The 19,959-nt window shown below is 33.6% G+C and overlaps 1 protein-coding gene across 5 annotated transcripts in view; it reads left to right on the plus strand.

Annotated features, from left to right (window-relative positions):
* DYRK1A (dual specificity tyrosine phosphorylation regulated kinase 1A) overlaps positions 1 to 19,959 on the plus strand; it is a 184,394-nt gene that overhangs the window by 66,596 nt on the left and 97,839 nt on the right. For 4 of the 5 annotated variants that reach the window (XM_051984862.1, XM_051984865.1, XM_051984863.1 and 1 more), the window contains one exon: positions 759 to 845. The exons of the other annotated variant lie outside the window; for it this stretch is intronic. In XM_051984862.1, the coding sequence (XP_051840822.1) occupies positions 836 to 845 (10 nt within the window). In that variant the 5' untranslated portion in view covers positions 759 to 835. The remainder of the gene's footprint in view (positions 1 to 758; positions 846 to 19,959) is intronic. 5 annotated transcript variants of the gene reach the window in all.

A 19,959-nucleotide genomic window follows, 5' to 3' on the forward strand; every position in this document is an offset into this window, starting at 1 on the left:
ATTACAAAGCTTGAGGATTGTTTCTAGCTGGGTAGAAATGGTTGGGAGTAGTAAATTTAGGCACTTTCTTCTAATAGATTGCTAGGTAGTAATAGTGAAATTGTACTTGTTTTCTCAGACTTAAAAAGATGGCTAAGAATAATCCATTGTTTAACCATAGAAGATAATAAGTGTTTTTGTAAAAAATTGAGGAATAATCTAAAGCAGATAAGAAAAAACCATACATGGTCCCATGGGACCAGAGATGGTCCCAAATGGTAGATAATTTGCAGTCTTTTAAATTTTGAATTTTCTGAGTCTGTATTTTATCTTTTCCTTTTTCCTTGTTTTGGTAAAGGTTCAGTTGTGAAAATGATATAATTTTTTTTCAGTTATCGATTGATTGAATGAAGAGTTTTATAAAATGACTTCTTTAAAAATACATTAGGATAGCAAGATAATATAAAGAGTTGTGCTGGTTATTTTTCTTATAGTTTTGGCTGTTTTTAAAAAGTGTTTTCCTTTTTTTTTTTTTTTTTTTTTGCTTGTCCCTGATGATTGAAGAATATTTGTATTTTAAAGAAAGTTGACATTGTATTGTGTAAAAGACAGAAAAATTTGATTGCAAATACATGTAAAAGTCAGAAAAATTTCAATGCTTAAAATAATTTTATTCTCATGTTTAGTTTTGGAATATTATGTTTACTTTAGATGGTCCTTGATAAGAGTAATTGTCTTGTATTATTATCTCTTATCGTAATTTGTTTTTCTTCACACAGTGTTTGTAGTTTTGCTGCTGGACTCTTCCCTCCCTTCCCCCACCCCATCAGGATGATATGAGAGTTGAAAGAAGACGATGCATACAGGTGATTCAAATTTTCAAATACAGTTTGATCATGGTTATCTGAGTGAGTGTGGAAATTAATAGAATTTCTTGAGAATGGGGTAACTTTATGATTAAATACACTGGATATTAGATGGGCAGGGCTTGTCAAGAAGAAAGTTTAAATGTTGAGATTTTTGTGGGGTAACTTTATAATATTCAGTAAGTTTAAGAAATAAACTATAACTTATTTCTCTATGCTCAGCTTGTTTAATTAATTGAATATCCTTAATTTCAGGAGTTGATTTACTTTTGATAATTTACTGTTTGTGGATTAGACATTTAACAATTAATTCTCTGGAGAGGAATGTTTGGTGATCTATTGTGTTGGTTTCATATTCACTTCATCATTCTCCAGAAGGGGAGCTATTATTTGTATACTACATGATATATTTGCATTAAAGAAGGTATTATGTTTTATAAGTTAAGCAGAATTGCTGTAGCTCACAAGAAAGGTGAGATGCTCAGATTATAATGAGATATCTCCACACCAAAAGGTCAAGGGGACTATTTGTGCTCAATTTGTGGTATAGCTTTCCAAGCTCATTATTGGCCTACTCAGCCACAGTCAGATACATTGTACCTTGACTCCAATATAATAATATCATTTTGGATTTCTTTGAGAATGAAGGACAACCGGTCAACCAACTAATCAATTAACTGTTCTCTTCTGGTAGTCATATTGCTACTCAAATTCATGATGCTGCTGGATGTAGTTAACTTTAAAAAAAAAAAAAAAAAAGATTAACTATTGGGATTTCTCCAAACTTTGAAATTAAACAGATTCTTTGTCACTTTTGAGTTGGAGTGGTTTGGCTATATTGAAACTGATTGTTTGTAAACGGCTGTTTAAAAACATAGTTAACCTCAAAAGAAATATCATAATTATACACATTTTGAATCATAGCTTATCGAATTGGCTTGGAATATTATTGTATTTCTCCCCAAAAGATAATTATAATATTTTTACTGTATTAATAGAGATTTTAAGTTTACTTTGTTTTAAAAGATAATCCTGTATTATAAACTAAGTCAGATTTAAATGATGTAAGGGAGTTTCGTTTTGAAAGGAGTCATGTAGTGTAAATCTCTTTGTCAGTAAAAGTTTGCCAACCTATCAGTATTTTTGTATATTTGGTTTGTACCACACAACAGAAATCTAATGTTAGCTTTATAGTCTCACAAATAATTGTTTGGTCAGTATACTTAGTATAAATTTGGTTTGAGAAACCTTTTTTTAAAAATCACAATTATTATTATTTAATAATAGCAATAATAATAATTATCATCTATATTATTAAATTTTTCCATTTAAGATAGATTAACATATTATTTGTAACAGTACAAATAAGATGATCTCTGTATTTACATTGTATTTTCATTTAATTTAAAATTTCAACCACAAAGTAAGCAGTTTACTGGTTTTATCGTTTTATTGTTTCTTGGGCTAAAATGGAGGTATTTTAGTTTGCTTTAGAAACAGCATTTTTTTTTTTTTTTTTTTTTTTTTTTTTGGGCTGAGGCAATTGGGGTTAAGTGACTTGCCCAGGGTCACACATTTACGTGTCTGAGACCATATTTGAACTCAGGTCCTTGTGACTTCAGGGTTGGTGCTCTATCTACTGTGCCACTTAGCTGCCCCAGAAACTGTATTTTTTAACCATACAATTATACAGTTGTGGTTACAGATTAAAAATGAATGCTTTAAAAAATTCTAAAACTTTTATTAATTTTAACATGATTAAGCCACGACCTGATAAGAAATTAGACATTCATGATTGGCTTCATGCAATCTTTTTCTCGTTGTTGTTCTTTCATGTGCAGAAAGGTTTTTCATCTCACAGCATTTTAAAAATGCATGTTGAATGCCAGTACTACTGAGTAGAGGGAAATTTTAATCATGTTTTACAAAGGCAAGTATTTTTATTATCAAAAAATCTGTCATGAAACTTTAGGAAAAACATCACATTGTGTGTGTGTGTGTGTGTGTGTGTGTGTGTGTGTGTATTTAAATAAATGATTGGCATGCTGGTTATAACAGGTTTTCAGTTACTTTAGCATTCTGGTTACTTTTCTGGAGGTCTCTGAACCAGCCTTTGTTTCAGCAGAGTAATCACCACGACAATAGCCAGAGATAAAGTCCAAAAATCTTTATTGTCTCCTTCACAGTCTTGTCTCCTTGCCTGGGGCCTGGGCTAGTTTTCTGGAGGTCCTCTGGAATATGTCTTGGTTTCTGTGGGGGAGGCAGGAGGACCATCACCACCACAGTCTCTGTCTCTCTCTAGGTTTGACTTTGACCTCTTAAATACTTTATTACAATTAAATCCATTCATCATACTGAGTATAAGCCACTCATATCACTAGGGAACCATTATTTATTGTAAGATTAATTCAATCATATGGAACAAGAGAACTATTAATCACTATGCTAAACTAGATAACCTTTGTCTTATCAATTCCACTGACTTAGCACCTTGTAAGAATCCTTGTTTTAAGTACAAAGTTTTGGCCCATTACAAGTTACTCCTTATTTACTATTTTCTTCACATTCACTTCTATATTTGTATAAATTTGCTTTTTAGATAGTTTTAGGATATGTACCACTTTTACTGTTACTTTTTTTCCATTCCATATTATCCAATTAAGTTCCATATCTCTCATTTGTCCTTTTAAATTGTATTGCAGCATTTCTAACATTAATGTAATATGCTGTAGTCATTCTTTCATTGGTCATTCCATGACACTCGAGCCATTTCTAGCTTTTAACACCCTCTTTGAAGATAAGGACTCTTTTTTTTTTTTCTTCTCAGTAGTAACAATATATAATATAATGATTATATTTTGAACTTAATAAATGTTGAGACCATTCAAATAAGTTGCGAGTCAGTTTAATTACCTGTCTCTCTTAATAGAGTTCTATCCAATCCCTGATTTTCTGCCTATATTCATTATTAAATGGTTATTCCTACCCTGATGCTTTTTTTCATTTTAGTGATAATGAACCCTTTTGCTGCACAAAGTCTATTCCTTGTCCCTCTTTGGGCAGCCTTACTCTTCCTCCCTTTTTCTGCCTCTTGGAATTACATAATTAATGAACTTCATTTAATTTAAAACTCTGTCATATTCCTACCCTTTCCTTGTGCTCCCATTCTTATTATTTGGTCATGGAGTCATTGTCTTCTATTTGATCCATTTTAATATTTAGGGAAGTTGTTGCTTGAGTAAGGTTTTGCTTGCTTGTGCCAAGCTGTTAATTCCTTTTTTTGTTCTTTCCTCCATAGCTGTCATTTCTTTTCCAGTATTACTTTAAAACATTTTTTAAGTGTTATTTAATTTATATAAACATTTTTTAAAAATTCTTAAATATTGTTTTGTTTTTTTTCTGAAAATTCTAGTTGATATTGTGGCTTAAGCCATTTTATTTTAAAGTAAAGTTTTTGAATGATTCTGCTATTTCATTCTTGGGGTATTGCATCTTCAAAGAAAAACACAGCTTGGCCATATATTTGACTAGTATTTGTAGAAAAGATATGTCATAATCTCAGGGACAATTCAAGCTAGAGACTTTTAAGCCTCCATTGTTACCACAACATTTTAATCTAGGGCAAAATCTGATCATTACCCTCTTCCTGGTCTGAGGTCTGCAAGTACGCATATAGGTTTGGGTTTGAGCAACAATAGATTTGTGGTAGACTCAATTAATTTTAACTGAATGGGAAGTCGACTGATTCAGAGAGATAGAACTACTTCCTTGTAGCTTTCTTCAAGCAAGCTTCTTTGCAGTTCCCATACCTATTCTTGGGTATGGAATTTCTGCTCTTGATTATTCTCTGTAGGCATCAGACTAGCTAGAAGTTTAAATCCTGTTATGCTCCTGAAGTCTAAGTCATACCACTGTTGATTGCTTCTGAACATCTTCCTAACTTGTTATATTGCCTAATGCTGACAACTGCTCTCTATCTCAGAATGCTACCCCTGAGCACAGATCTCTTACTGAGTTGTCCCTCCTGTGCAGGTGTCCTCAGCTTTGCAGTCTTGGCCAGACTCTGTCCTCGATGTATGCAGACTTCTCTGTTTTATCTTCTGATGCTAACTCGAGCAGGAAAAATGACTCATTCTTTAAAATTTCTCATAGGGATTTAGGTATGGCTTGTTTTCTAGGTTAATTTGGAGTAGTTGGGGCATGTGTTATGCAGTTCACTGTCTTTCCTGCTACTCTATCTTTTTGATTTCCTTCATCAGTTCTTAACCCCGAGTACCATCCTTTACTTATACTGGCAGTTACTGTTAGTATCATCCCTGTGATACTTACTTATAGGTGATAAAAGGTGATAAATTTCATCAGCAATCTTCTTCAGGGTCTAGAATCAGAATCTTGGTTAGCAGAAATCTTACTACTTCTTAGTAAAGTATCATGCTCATAACTTCATCATTGATTATTAAAAATCTTTTCTATTCTTTACAAGCAGTTATTAGAAATCTTTTCTGTTCTTTACAGTTTACTCTAGTTCAGCAGAATACTTCCAGTTTGATCTGAAACTATTTACCGTCAGAGCTAAACTTATATCAAAGACCTAAAACTATACCTGAATCTCTTTTACAATATAGTCATAAGTAATCTTTGCTTGAAGATCTCCAGTGAAGGGAAACTTACTTCTCATTTTAGTATTAAATAATTTTGTCTTAAAGTTTTATGTTACCATCATGACTAAATTTGCTTCTTTGAAAAGTCTACTTATTGTTTTTGATTTTTCTCTGTGGGTTCAATTAGAATTTCTAATGTGGCAAGTATTAATATCTAGTATGTCTGTTATCTAATATCTATATTTATGTCTCTCTGTCTATTTATCTGTCTGTCTCTATCTGTCTATCTCTGTATAAAATATCTAATCTTTTTTAAGTTAAGTATCCCTGCTTCCTTTCAACTAGCCCATATGATTTAATTCCTAGGTATTTCATCATCCTACTAGCCTTTTTGTGAATACCTTTCCACTTAGTAGTGTCTTTAAAATGTGATAGCCACACCTGGAAAGAATACTCCATATGTGGAGGCAGAAAAACCTGTATTCTTTTTTGTATGAAATATTAAATATATTTGATGTTGCAGATTTCTTTTTTTGGACTTGATCTTTATTTTAAAAAAAAAAAAGCATTTTATTTTTCCAAATACATGCAAAGTTAGTTTTCAACATTCACCTGTGCAAAACCTTGTGTTCCAAATTTTTCTCCCTCCTCCCCCTTCCATCTCAGACAGCAAGCAATCTGATATAGGTTAAACATGTTCAATTCTTCCAAACATATTTCCATATTTGTTGGACTTCAACTTAAAAAAGATAGCGACAAGCTTCCTACCATAGCATATGTGGCCATTTTTCTTATTTTTGACTTGATTCTGTTTTTGACCTTTTTCCCTCCTGTGCACAGTTGTATGTGTTTGGAATCTGCCCTTGCTTTCTTTCCTCTTCCATACAAAAGTATTTTCAGTTATATATTAATGCTATGATCATATAGTGTTTTGATTCTGCATTTGAATCTCTTTTCCTGACTCCAAGTCAATTGTTATTGGCCACATAATGATACTTAGCACTTATTTTCTCCATGGTCATTCAAAAGTCACCTCCCTGCATCCATCTGAAGATACTTTTAAAAACAAACTTTTTAAAAAAAATATCTTCCATTGTTGCATCAATTACATTTTCCATTGTATCCTACCCTGCTTACCCTGCATTCCCTAAAGAGTGCCATTACTTGTAATAAAGAATTAAAAAATTGGGGGGAAATTGAAAAAATTTGACAAATAGCAAAAAATAAAAAACCCCTCAAGTCATATGCAATGTTTTACATTCATGATCCTCCTGCCTCTGCAAAGAAGCTTGGAGATATTTTCTCAATGCTTTTCTGTAAGTCCAAACTTTTTCTACTTTATTTAGTGACTACTGTGGTGATTTACCTGTACCAATTGATGTATAATAAGGGCAGGTATATAACTTTTTATTGCCTTCCTTATCTCAGGTCTCAGATCTTTTATTAGTAATTTTTTCTGTCTTTTTCATATAACAATCATTCTTCATAGCAGAAGTGAAGTAGAATAAAAACCCAACATTTTGCTTTTTTCTTTATTAGTTATTGTTTTTCTCTACCCTAGTTAGTAATTAACCATCACATTCTTAAAAAGCCTTTCATGATCCTTAAATTTCTTCAGCTGATCCCTGAGTTTTTATACTTTTGATAGTATTCTCACATGGCTATTCTGTGCTTTTATGTTCCTTGCTTTTGTTTTCTATTCATGTATTTTAGAAACCAACCAAAATTGTTGAATTCTCTGTAGAGTAACATGTTCTTTTTAGGCAACTTTTACTTTTCTTTCACCTTAGAGAGCTTTGTGTTTTCAGAATTTATTGTTGAGAGCTTCTTAAGCCTCATTCCTTGGCTGACTTTCCCCATAGGATTTCAAGCAATGGGCTCCTTCCTTAACTTTTTCTGAAGCCTATGAAATCTACTTCATTAAAATTCAAGGTGTATACCAAACTATTTCTGACTTGGTTTTTTTCTCATAAATTTTTTTAATGGTTACTTTCCCTTAAGGTTTTAATTCATCCTTGTTCTGGCTTCCAATTCCTCCTTGTCAAGAATCAGGTTCTGAATTGTTCTGCTCATTGTTTGCAATATGTTTAAAAAATAAAACAATAAACAAGATGAAATTTATTAATAACTTATCATTTCCTTATTCTAGTTACTGAAGTAAAGGTGGCCTTTCTTGTCATTGTTACCTCCTTTATGTATACCTTTGATATCTTATACCTTTCTATCTTCTGAACCTTCTATTATCACTTCTCAATTTTTTTCATTTCTTGCTTCTTTAGTTACTCTTATAATCCTTGTTGCTAAGCCCCCTTTTTCTTCTGAAATTATTGTTTAGATATGCTTTTCTTTTGGTTTAACCTCTTGGATTTTTCTTAAGCTGTAGTCTTCCTTCATTTTGTTTAGTGTTTTCACTGTTAAGTATTTTTTTCTGTTTACTCATTTTCAGCCTTAATTTCTCTCATTGGAAATTTATATTCTGGCAAGTTCTGTTTGATATTTAACTCTTAGATGGATTGTGGAGACTTGTTTGATCATATTCCCTTTAGATTCTGGATGAAGCTGTATTGGATGTTGTTCTAGATAATGTATATGGTATCAGGTATTCTGCCTCACTTCTTGGATTTCTCAGTCTTCTGATGGTGCTCTGCATGCTCTAGCCTTAGTCTCAGTCTCCTTTTCTATGCACAACCTCTAATCAAAAAGAAGTCGATTCTCTTCCTTGTTGCGGTCCTATCATATGTTGGGAAACATTGGTTTCAGACCTCCTTCAAGACCCTGTGGAATGCATGCTCTGGAAATAATTTGACCTTCTCTCCTGTATTTCTTCATGTTTCTAGAAGGATATATTCAGGGCAAGTTTCCCTGCACACTGGCTTAATTCTTTGCTTCTGTTATAAAAGGTCAAAGTTGGTATTTGAATTAAGGTTTTCTTTGACTAGAGCTTGCATGGCACTGATTAGGGATCTGTCCTGGTGAGTACACTGGCTGGCTTAAGATAAGTGGTGGAAACCTATGTTGGATTCAGTTGTAAAGCCCATGCTTGTTCCAGTTCATTTTAATCAGTTTGAGCTGATCTACTTTGTATGGACCCTCCTTCAGCTTTTGCAACTTCTGACATCTTTGCTGGAATTTGAACTGGTCTCTCTAATGTGACATCATTTGAGTCTTTACTGGCATCTTTTTGTGTAGTTTTGGCCTTATCTAGATGGAAGAATTTGTGTATTTTTTGTTATCTTCAGTATAGATTTCTCTAGAACCCCTTTTCAGGGGTTTAGGTGGGAGAGCTGGTCTCTAACCTTTTATTTGTCCTTATTAATATAAAGGTTATTTTTTGGAAGGAAAGGTCCTTCCATGTGTCTTGTCCTGCCACTCCACAACCCTAATCTTTAATCTTTAAAAGATTATAGTTCATGATGTACATCACAACCATTTCAACCCTTCCCCTTTCTGTCAACTCAAAACATTGTCCCATGTGATAAAGAAAACTAATTAAATAAAAATACTCAAAGCAACTAACAATGCATATGTTATATGTTAAGCAGTCCTCTGCTGCTTTCTTGTGAAGGGAAGACATGTTCTATTATCTATTCTGAGTCAGACTTTCCAATGGCATTTTATTTAAGTATTTTGATTACCTTTAAGCAAGTACTCATTTCATTTACATTGTTGTAAGCATTGTATTTTTTTATTTTTTTATTTCATAGTTGTAAAAGATTTTGTTTGGTTTCTTCTAGTTTTTGAAGAATGAAATCATGAAGGTGAATCACTAGTTATAAGCTTCTCTGATTTTGGCAGAGGGAGTTTTTGTAGGTGTCCAGGTAATTTAACTTCCCCTTATCTACTATATATTTGGAATGGTTTTCCTTCGATATTATCAGCTTTGTATCTAGTTCCTAATTACCTTCTGTTCTAATTGTCTATGTGGCTTTTATTTATAATTCCATGTTGATTTTTTTCCCAAATATACTTTATTGTTCCTTTACCCCTTGGTTCCTGGATAACCACCAAGAGTTAACATGAATTCCTTTTATTATGAAGGAAAGAAAAAAACATTTCTTAATGGCATTGTATGTACAGTGCACTGTGATAAGCTCTAGAGATACAAATAGAAAAGCAAGATTGCCCCTGTTCTCAAGGACCTCCCTTTCTTTTTTGTTTTTTTAAAACTCTTTCTGGATTTATTATTTTTTTATTAAAGCTTTTTATTTTAAAAACACATACATAGTTTTCAACATTCACCCTTATAAAACCTTGTGTTCTAAATTTTTCTTCCTCTACACTCTCCTTCAGACAGCAAATAATTTATGTTAAACACATGCAGTTCTTTTATATATAATTCTACATTTATCATGCTGCTCAAGAAAAATCCGATCAAAAAAGTAAAAAAAAAAAATGAGAAAACAAAAAGCAGCAAAGAACAAAAACAACAAAAAAAGAGTGAAAATGCTTTGCTGTGAACCACATTCAGTTCCCATAGTCTTCTCTCTGGGTGTAGATGGCTCTCTCCATCACAAAACCATTAGAACTGGTCTGAATCATCTCATTGTTGAAAAGAGCCACAGGACCTCATTTTCTAATAGGGGAAGCAATATATATAAGATGATTCAGTTACAGGTGCAACAACAAAGAATATGGGCAGTGGATCTTTAATATAATTTCCCATTTCTATACCATATCCATCTCTGATATTAAAGTAGGACTTGGTTGGTAAGAACTTCCTTATCTGAGTTTTTATTTGCTGAGGCTAATTTGGAACTGCATTACCTGCACAAGCTGTTGCTAGATCACATCTCCTCAAGCATTGCTTTTCTGATTGATTGATAGCCATAGGAATTAGTGCCAGTGACCTTATAAGGTTATTGCTGTCTCTGGGATTCTTGGACTTTATCTACCCCTCGGTGACTATTAGTGGTTGTGGTGAAGCTGGATTCCTGTTCTATGAAAGATTATTTTTCTTTTTAATGTTTTTGGGGAATCAAATTGGAAACAGGGCTAGTGGTCTAGGGGTTGGGTACAGGGTCCTGGGCTGTCTCTATTAAAGTCTTGATCTGCTTGTCAAGTGTTCTTAGTTGGATTTCCCTCCAAATACCTTGCTGCCTCTTATCTGCTCTGATTGCTATACCTCTTTTGGAGGCAGGTGGAGGCAGGGTTACTCCTCTGAATGATACCCTGGAACAAAGTTTAGTTTTCTGAAGAGGACATTTCTATTTCTAAGGCTCTTGGGTTAATCAAATAGTATTCCTCTTTCAATTTTTTTCCCTCTCCTTTTCCTTTTGAATAAAAAGTTGTGTGGTTATTTTCATTTATGTCGTATTCTTTATGACTCCTGTGGGGATTTTCTTGAGAGTTAGAATGGTTTGCTATTTCCTTCCTCAACTCATTTTATAGATGAGGAAATTAGACAAACAAGGGTTTGAGGCTGCATTTAAACTCAGTTCTTCCTGAAATCAGGCTCTGTACTTTATCTATTATACCACTTAACTACCCTTGAATAAAAATATACTTTTCCAAAGCCATATTCTTTTTATGGTTCTTGTGTTTTAGCAGTACTACGAAGTCAAGTAAATCAACTTGCACTAGGATATATAATTTAATTTTTCTCGCTCCCCTTTTCCTTTCCATCTACATGTATGTTTCTTTTATTGAATAATCCAACTTCAAACTCACACAGACTATGCTTTTTCTTCTACTATATTATTAATAGCAAAAAGGCAATTAATGGACAGCACAATTCCTGGTTTACAGATGAGGGCTTTTGGCTGTTCAGTATCTCAATCATATCCTGGTTGACCTTACTGTAGTTGTTGTGAACATGATTAGAGTATGGTTTTAAATCTGTTCAGATTGACATTGATTACCTTGGTTCAAAGGGATTAAGATTATTTTACATCCTGAATTATACACATTACAGTGAAGAAAAGAGAACCAATCAATCAGTAAACAGTTATGAAGCACCAATTACTTGCAAAACATTGTAGGAGGCATCACAGAAACAAGTGAAAGTCCTTCTTTAAAGATGCTTATTCTCTAATAAGGGAGTAACAATATGTACCCATGTAAAGTTACAAAATAATATGGAAGGTGTTCCAGTACTTAGAATATGAGAATTAGAAAAGGTCTCCTGTAGGAACTGTCACTTAAGGTAAATTTTAAAGGCAGCTAGGGATTTTCTTAAGAGGCTGAGATGAAGAAATGTACTTTTAACTTTGGGAGTCACAGAATTTTAGAAAACAAAGAAGTCTTAGTGACTATTTAGTGCCATTCAATAAATAAAAAGAATTCCTCTCAAAGCGTATCTGGTGAAGACCAACTTGAACACCTACAACACCTCTGTCCACTTTTAAACTGACCAAGATCAACGATCAAATCTACATTTGCCTTTTTTGTAGCTTCTACTAATTGTTACTGGTTTTTCCTGATTTAGAGAACCATTCTAATTCCTCTTTCACATGCTGGTTTTTCATATACTTGGAAGATGGTTATCTAATCCCCTTTTAATCTTTCTTCTGTAGGCTAAATGTCCCTATGGCCTTATAGCTCATTTGATAAAGATTTAATGCCTTTTACCCTTCTCTCTGTCTTGGGTGGGACAGTCTCCACTTCTTTGTTGTCCTTCTGTACTCAGAATGGGAAATGATACTACAGATGAAATGGATTAAGTTCAGAAAAAATATTTCCTTATCCTTGGAAGTTTTGGCCCTCTTAATTCAGATACAAATTGTATTACCTTTTTTGACTGTCATATTGCACTGCTTATTCATTGAGCTTGTGATCTAATAAAACCTTTGAATCTTTTCCAGTAGTTCCCTTGTCTTGTTCTTCTATAGCTGATTAAATAAAAAATAATTTTATATTATACCTAATGAATTTGTTCTTATTAGATGCAGTGTGATGCTACCATTCAGAGTTAATCAGCATTTATTAAGCTACTGCAGTGCAGCCCTGGAAGTGGCTAGTGACTAAAGGAATAGAGAGCTGGGCCAGGAGTCAAGAAGATCTGAATTCAAATCCAGCCCCAGACACTTACTGTTGTGTGACCCTGGGCAAGTTACTTAACCACTGTTTTCCTTAACTCACTGGAAAAGGAGATGACAACTTTAGTATCTTTCTCAAGGAAATCCCTTGAACGGACAGCATCAATGTACTATATAGTCTATGACGTCATAAAGAGTTGGGCAGGATTGAACAACAAATGTGCTAGCTATGTTAAATGTCTTATATTATTCTCATTTGATCTTTACAATAACCTTAAGAGATAGGTATTATAGCCCAATTTTAAAGATAAAGAAATTAAGGACAAATAGGTTAAGAAGTAACTTGTCAGGATCACACAGCTAGGAAATAGTATCTCATTCTAGACTACTAACTGCCCTGCCCATAAGAGAACTAGAGTGTACCTTTTGTCATAATTTATGCACTACCCTTATGGGATGGTGGTATATTTAGAAAATAATGAAATATAACATTGCTATCTGTTGTACCAGAATTTCACAATTAATAGATTCCAAATCTATTAAATATTTAATAGATTAAAAATTGTTTTGAAGGTAATTTAATTAGCTGAACAAGCAATAAGAATAGTTTTAATAGTATTTTATTTTCCAAATACATGTAAAGATAGTTACAGCATTCATTTTTGTAAGACTGTGTCCCAGATTTTTCTTTCTCTTTTCTTTACCTCTCCGCTCCCCAAGAATATAGGTTAAATATGTGCAATTCTTTTAAACATTTTCATATGCTCAAGAAAAATCATACTAAAAGGGGAAAAAAATACACACAAAAAAAGAAACAATAATAACAAAAAAGGTGAAAATACTATGCTTTGATCTATATTCATTTTCCATAGTTTTTTTCTCTGGATGCAAATAACATTTTTCATCCTGAATGTATTGGAATTGTCTTGAAATACCTTCTTGTTAAAAAGAGCCAAGTCCATCACAATTGATCATCACATAATCTTGTTATTGCTGTGTACAATGTTCTCTTGGTTCTGCTCACTTTACTCATCAGTTCAGGCTTTTCCAGGCTTTTTTTGAAATCAGCCAAGCAATAAGACTCTTAACACTCTCCAATATCTATTACAAATTAATTGGCTCAGGTAGAGATATTCTTTCCACTCTGAACAGATATAATATGCTGTCAACTTAGTAGGCTCTCTCACATAATCAGTAATCAAAAAACTTTACTAACGTGCCTATTATGTTGTTGGCATCTGAGAGAAAAACACATTCAACTTAGGAGATATGACATCTCATCATAGATTGAAAGTTGGAAAGGTCATTAAGAGCCAAATCCAACCATTTTCACAGAAAGAACTAAGGCCCAGAGACATGTAATTTGAACCAAATTTTATAGTTAATGTCAGATGCAGGAAGAAGTCATTCCAGTCATGAGAGAATTATTGTTGGAAAGGCATAGTGATGAGAAATATGGTGTACAGTATGAGGAATGGGCAAGGCCATTTTTTCCTGGATTTTAGAATGTAGAAAGAGGAAAAAATATATAATGATGAAGAAAATTAAATTAGAGCTAGGTTGTGAAGGTTTTTATGAGGAAAATAGAACATATTACTTTCATTGGGGGAAACACTGGAAGTTTGTACAGTGGAGTTTAGTTTATATCTCTCCATTTGGAATTGGAGATTTTAGCTATGCGGAAGGATGGATTAGAGTGGGAATTCCAGAAATCCTAGGCTGTTGCATTAGTCTAAGCAAAGGATGAAGAGCGCCTGAACTAAATTAATGATTGTATCATTAGAGAGGAGTGGATTTAGTTCATGTGGATTATTTGTGCCTGACTTGTGGTAGAGTCTGCCAAACTCATATTGGTCTGATCAGTCATAGTCATTTTGGTCCTCTGAGGAAAAAGGACAACAACCAATCAACCAGTAGGTACTTAATAACTATAGAGTTGTTGCAAGGAAGTAGAAACCATCAGATTTGGCAACTAATGTCTAGAGAAGGGACAGTGAGGAATTGAAGATAACATGTTTGTAAAACTAAGATATCGAAAGAATGGTGATGGTTTTGACAGGTTATGTGTCTTTTCCTCTGATACATACTTTCTCTGTGACACTTTAGCAAATCATTTAACCTTTCAGTGTTGCAGGCAGTTCTTTAAAAAAGTGTAAGTTACAGTGAAGTCATTGATCTGCATTGGTTTCTATATCTGGGACCTTTCCTATCCATTGAAACATGTCGGATGGGCTTAATGATAATGCAGTGATTTTTCTTTTGGACATAGTTTGTGTTTAGGACATTGTATTGGAAATGTCCAGTGATCAGTTGGTTATGTGAGACTGAAACTTAAGGACATGATGTTGGATATATAGATCTGGAAGTCACCTACATAGATGCTAATTGAGTCCATGGAAACTGAAGAAGTTTCAGGAGTGGGGGGTGGAGGGGCGGAGCAGTATCTAGATAGCAAAGAACACTAAGGTTAGCCTAATGGAACAGGCACAAGGGACATGACATGGCTGAAAAGTACACTGTCAAGTCCAGCAAGAGTGATTTCTAAGAAAAACTCGTCTGGCTTGGAGTTTAAGATTGTTGTCAACTTTAGACATAGCAGATTCAATTATGTGGTCAGAAGTCAGATTGCAAGAGAAAGAATAGAAGAGATGATCAGTACAAACAGCTTTTCTTCTAAGAATTTGAGAAAGGGAGGAGAGAGAGAGTCAAAGATGGAAAGACAGAAAGACACAGAGAGACAGAGAGGGAGAGTAATAGCATAAGGACAGGACAATAGCATAAGAGGGTGGTAGGAAGTGAGAGATGTGGAATTGTGTGAAGGTTTTTGAAGGCTTGAAAGTGAAGAGTTGAGAGATAAAAGGGATGATTAAAATTGTAATCTGGAAAAGATGAGAGGGCATACTACGAAATCCACAGTTAAAGAGAGTTGGCTTTGATAAGAAGGGCTCTTATCAGAGAGATTGGAGGAAAGGAAGTGAGGTAAAGGTGATTATAAGAAACTTTGAAGAAAAAGGAAGGTGAGGGAACTTAGGGCTGATGTCCATTTTCTCAATAAAATTAAAAGATAAAAGTTCTTAATTGAGAAGGAGGGGTGGAATATCCAAAGAAAGTAGCATAGGAGACTTTAGGAGAGAAGATTTGGAATAGCTTTTGTGGGAAGTGAGAATCAATTAGGGAGGAGTAAGAGGATTGCCTTGCTCCCATGAGGACTTAAGTTGAAGATAGATAACAAAGTGTGTAGTATACTTTGTCTAGCTGTATTCAGGAGTCAGATGGTGTAATTTGGGGGTTTGGTAAAAGATGAACATCAATATAACAAGATATTGAGGAATTTGAGTAGAGGATTCCAGACCTTATTTAAGTTTGTGGAGATTTTAGATGTGCTGGGATTCAGAAGTTACACCTTTTCACTGAAATGAAAGACCATTGGGACTTGTCTGCCTTTCCACTTGTTCTGAAGTCCCCTAAACCATACCGTATACTCTGCTGCTACATGTTGAGACCCTGTCTGCTTAGTTGCTGAACTATTAGGACCTATGGGTCTTTCTAGCTTTCTTGCCACTGAATTTTTAATATGTGTTGCTTTCTCCAATTCTGTTTGCATTCCCAGTGTTTAGCACAGTTTGGAGTAAACACTTACTCATTCATTCATTTATTCTGTATTGGATTACTTAACTATAGAGCTGAAATTAGAAAAGGGGGGCAAGGTCACATTAAAACAGGAGAAATAATCAAATATTGGCAAAGACAACCTCCTTCCTCCCAAAAATATTAGAAATTATTTAGGAGATAAGAAAAGTTGTCATTCCTTCTTTATCCCTGAGAATTTTTAGGCAGTAAGTCTGTTTTTGGATTTTAGAACTTAAATCTTCTGGTGATAAGCTAGAAATTGAAATTGGAATACTTGTAAGAGATATTGATGGATCAGTTATAAACCTGGCTTTTTGACCAATAATTCAAATATTCATATACAGTTGGATTCCTGATATTACTGTTGTAGGCATTCCTTCTAGTGGTGTTATGTAATCTATCAATGTCTGCCCATCCTTTGTGACTCTAGTCCCTATTCTTGCATAGGTTTGCCTCAAATTTTGAGAATTTTTCTAACAGTGGAGTTTATGAGCTATTCAGCAGTTACCTCTTCTCATTGCAGGATTAGCCCATCTTTTTTTGATGATATTATTGACGATATTATTTGATTACTTTGTTTGATATAATACTCACCATTCACCTACCTGTTGTTGCCCTTTAGTTCATCTTCATTTTCAGTTCTTCAGGATGTCTCATTTATATACCATATCAATAGAAGAAAATTAGTATTAAAAATGTGTTAGTTATAAGGAGATATTTTCGAAAGGTAATTGAAATCTCCCCTCTCCCTTTTGTTCAGGTCTAGGTTCAAGTCATAGTTTCTTTGTTGTGCATTTCCTAATATGCACAGTTGGAAGAACTCTTAGAACTTGTTCATTCAATTATATGTTGTTTTCTGGAAAATTAAAATAAATAGATCATCTGGATGGCACCGTGAATATATTGTCTTGGAATCAGGAAGACTCATCTTCCTGAGTACAAATCTAACCTCAGTCACTTAGTTCTGTAACTCTAGGCAAGTCACTTAATCCTCTTTGCCTCAGTTTCTTCATTTTTAAACTGAGCTGCCATAAATCCCAGTTGGGGTCAGAAAAAGTCAGACATGATTGAAAACAGTTGAACAAGAGCCACAGATCTGGGAAATAGACATCTATCCATTTGTTTTTTATTCCTTTACATACAGTTAGCTGTTTATGAGGCTTAGTAATGATTTTTTTCTTGACAAAATCTACCTGGTGTCATCTGCTAACTGGAATCTAGAATACTTCATTTATAGGGAATTATTACTTACATCTATAAGGAAGTTACTCCTCAATCTGTATTCCTCTGGTTTTCTTCATGACAGTGACAAAAACCTTTTTAGTTAACACATTTCTCTCTGTTTTCTTATTTAGTGGGCAGAGGATCATCAAGCAAGGTTATTGTCACAATTTGTATGAGACAGTCTTGTTAGAAAAGAGCTATTAAGGCAGTGTATTTTTTTCTGTTGTAGCAAATCCTTTTTTTATGGTCAACATTGTTAAATACAAAGGAAATCTTACTTTTTTTCCCCAGTTAATGTTTAGTAGCAGAGTTGTGAAAACTTGGTTATTTCCTTCTAATATCCTGTTCAAAGATGCCCTTGATTCTTTTCACAAAAATTTTATATAGATGCAAAAAAGTAGGCATATGGATTGTTATTGATCCCATAGCACTTTCAACATTATTACCTTCTTTTTGGATTTCCTACGTGTACTTGGTCTGTACCAGCTAGCTTTTCATTTTCTCTATGTGATTTCTATTTTATACTGCATTTGGAGCTGTGATATTACTGACTAAATATCTTATCTCCCTTGTCCCTTAAAAATCTTTGCATATTTTCCTTGTCTTTCATCCTTAAATGCCTTTGGGGTTGACTTTGCTTAGTATTGTGTCTCTGGACAAGTTTTTTAAAAAAAATTTCCCCTCTTCTACTTCATGATGTTTTATGAGATGATACTTTTCTCAATCTCCCATTATATTTCTTTGTAAGATTTCTCTCAAGATTTTACAAACAGATTTATATTCTAAGTTGGTGTTGCTCTTCACTGCCATCTGTCTGTGGAAAGTCAAACATTTGTAGCAGATTCACTTGGCAGTTGATTTATACCAGTTAAACCTTCTATATGAAATTGTCTCACACACCTTCATTAGTTCCCTATTCTTTCCTTTTAAAAAATCAATTTAATCATGTAGCTTAGGTTGAGATTGTATTAATTTTGTACTATATCTTTTATTCTTTCGTAGTGGATTCATTTTGATCTTCGATCTCACACGTGTGTTTTGAAAACCCAAGAATTTTGAATTCTGGATTGGGGGGGGGGAAGGGCAACAATATATTTTTCAGTTGTTGACTGAATTGAAGATTGCCATTCACATTCTGGGTCTGTTTAAGAAGAATTATATTGGAGTCACGTTTTTCACAATTAGAACAATACTTAAAATAATAACAGAAAAAAGATCTGAGAAAATAGCAGGAATCTTTTATTAAAAAATAAAGTATCTTCATTTTAGTCCTGTAGGGATCATTGGGATACTACCAAATAACTATAATATTGCAGACAGGTCACACAAGAATTTTCTTTCTCAATTTCTTAAATTGTAATTAAAATGGGAATAAGGCATGCATGTTTATTAAATGTTTTAAAAGCTCATGAATCACACATGTCTTATGGGTAAAGTTTTAATGAAAGCAAATATTATGAGCTTTAATCAGTTAAGAACTGAGTAATAACTAACCAATAAATAAAAACACATGCTAATTTTTTTTTTTACTGATATATTGTTTGGTTTAATCATATTCATTTTAAAAGAACGACTTGTCTTCATAATTTAATAAATTACCTGCAATTTTCTGCATATTCCTCACCTTCCTTTTCCTAGAGAGCCCTTACAACAAAAAAATACAAAAGGGGGGGAGGGAGGAGAGGCACATGGACACAGAGATAAGAAATGGGCAAGTGTTCACCAAACTTAATCAAGACATTGCAAAAATCTGATATATTCAATACCTTAGCCAGGCTCCTACCACTGTAAAGTGGGGGCAGATTCCTTTTGTTTTTTTGAAGGAAAGCTTTCAAACTATTAAATTTTTTTTTTTTTTTTTTTTGCTTATTTGTTTTTAATGTTCTACTTTTACATTGTTAGATCCCTGTCCCTGTTCATTTATATCTATACAACTACTAGGCACTTTTTTCTCCCATCCTTCCACCATTTTTCTAATGTATCCTGATTATATGACAGTTAATAAATTCTTCTTGTCCTAATTTTTTCCCCAAAGTATTCCTTTTTTACTCCCTTTTGTGTCTTTGTGTTTGTAAGCTGTACATTGGTTAGCTTTTCTAGTTTTCAGCCAGACTAATTGATTTTGGATAATTGGCATAAGTTTTGGTACTGCTAGTCTCTCTTCTTCATTCTTTCCATATTCTTTTTGAGATTCTTAGGACAATTCTCCCTTTCCCATTTTGGTGTAGTTTTTATGTAACTCTATAAAATAATGGTGGCATATTTTGTTTTTAGAAAGAAAGTGTGGAAGAGACAGGTCTAATTTCACTCAAGTTGAAAGATCAGTAGCTGGTCACAGGACATGCTAATTACATGGAAATTTTGACTTGCCCTATTTCCAACCTGGACTGATTTTTTTTTTTTTTTTTTTGCTCCACTTAGGCAGCTTGGTGGTCCTATGCTCGTGGTGGCTCTCTTTATTGTAGCCTAACTATGGACAACCAAAATAAAGAACTCAAAAGATCTATTGGTTTTAGCCTCCCCAGGAGCATAGAATTATATATGTCTGTCCCCTTGATTTGGCCCCTTTTGTAAGTAGTTAGGACCCTGGATAAGTAAATTAACTTATGTCTTTTTTTATTATATTGGCATGTCTCAATCATGGACATATTGAAATATTTAGTAATTATATTTCTGTTGAGGAAT

This window comes from Antechinus flavipes, chromosome 3, assembly GCF_016432865.1.
Source record: "Antechinus flavipes isolate AdamAnt ecotype Samford, QLD, Australia chromosome 3, AdamAnt_v2, whole genome shotgun sequence".
Classification (NCBI taxonomy): Eukaryota; Metazoa; Chordata; class Mammalia; order Dasyuromorphia; family Dasyuridae; genus Antechinus; species Antechinus flavipes.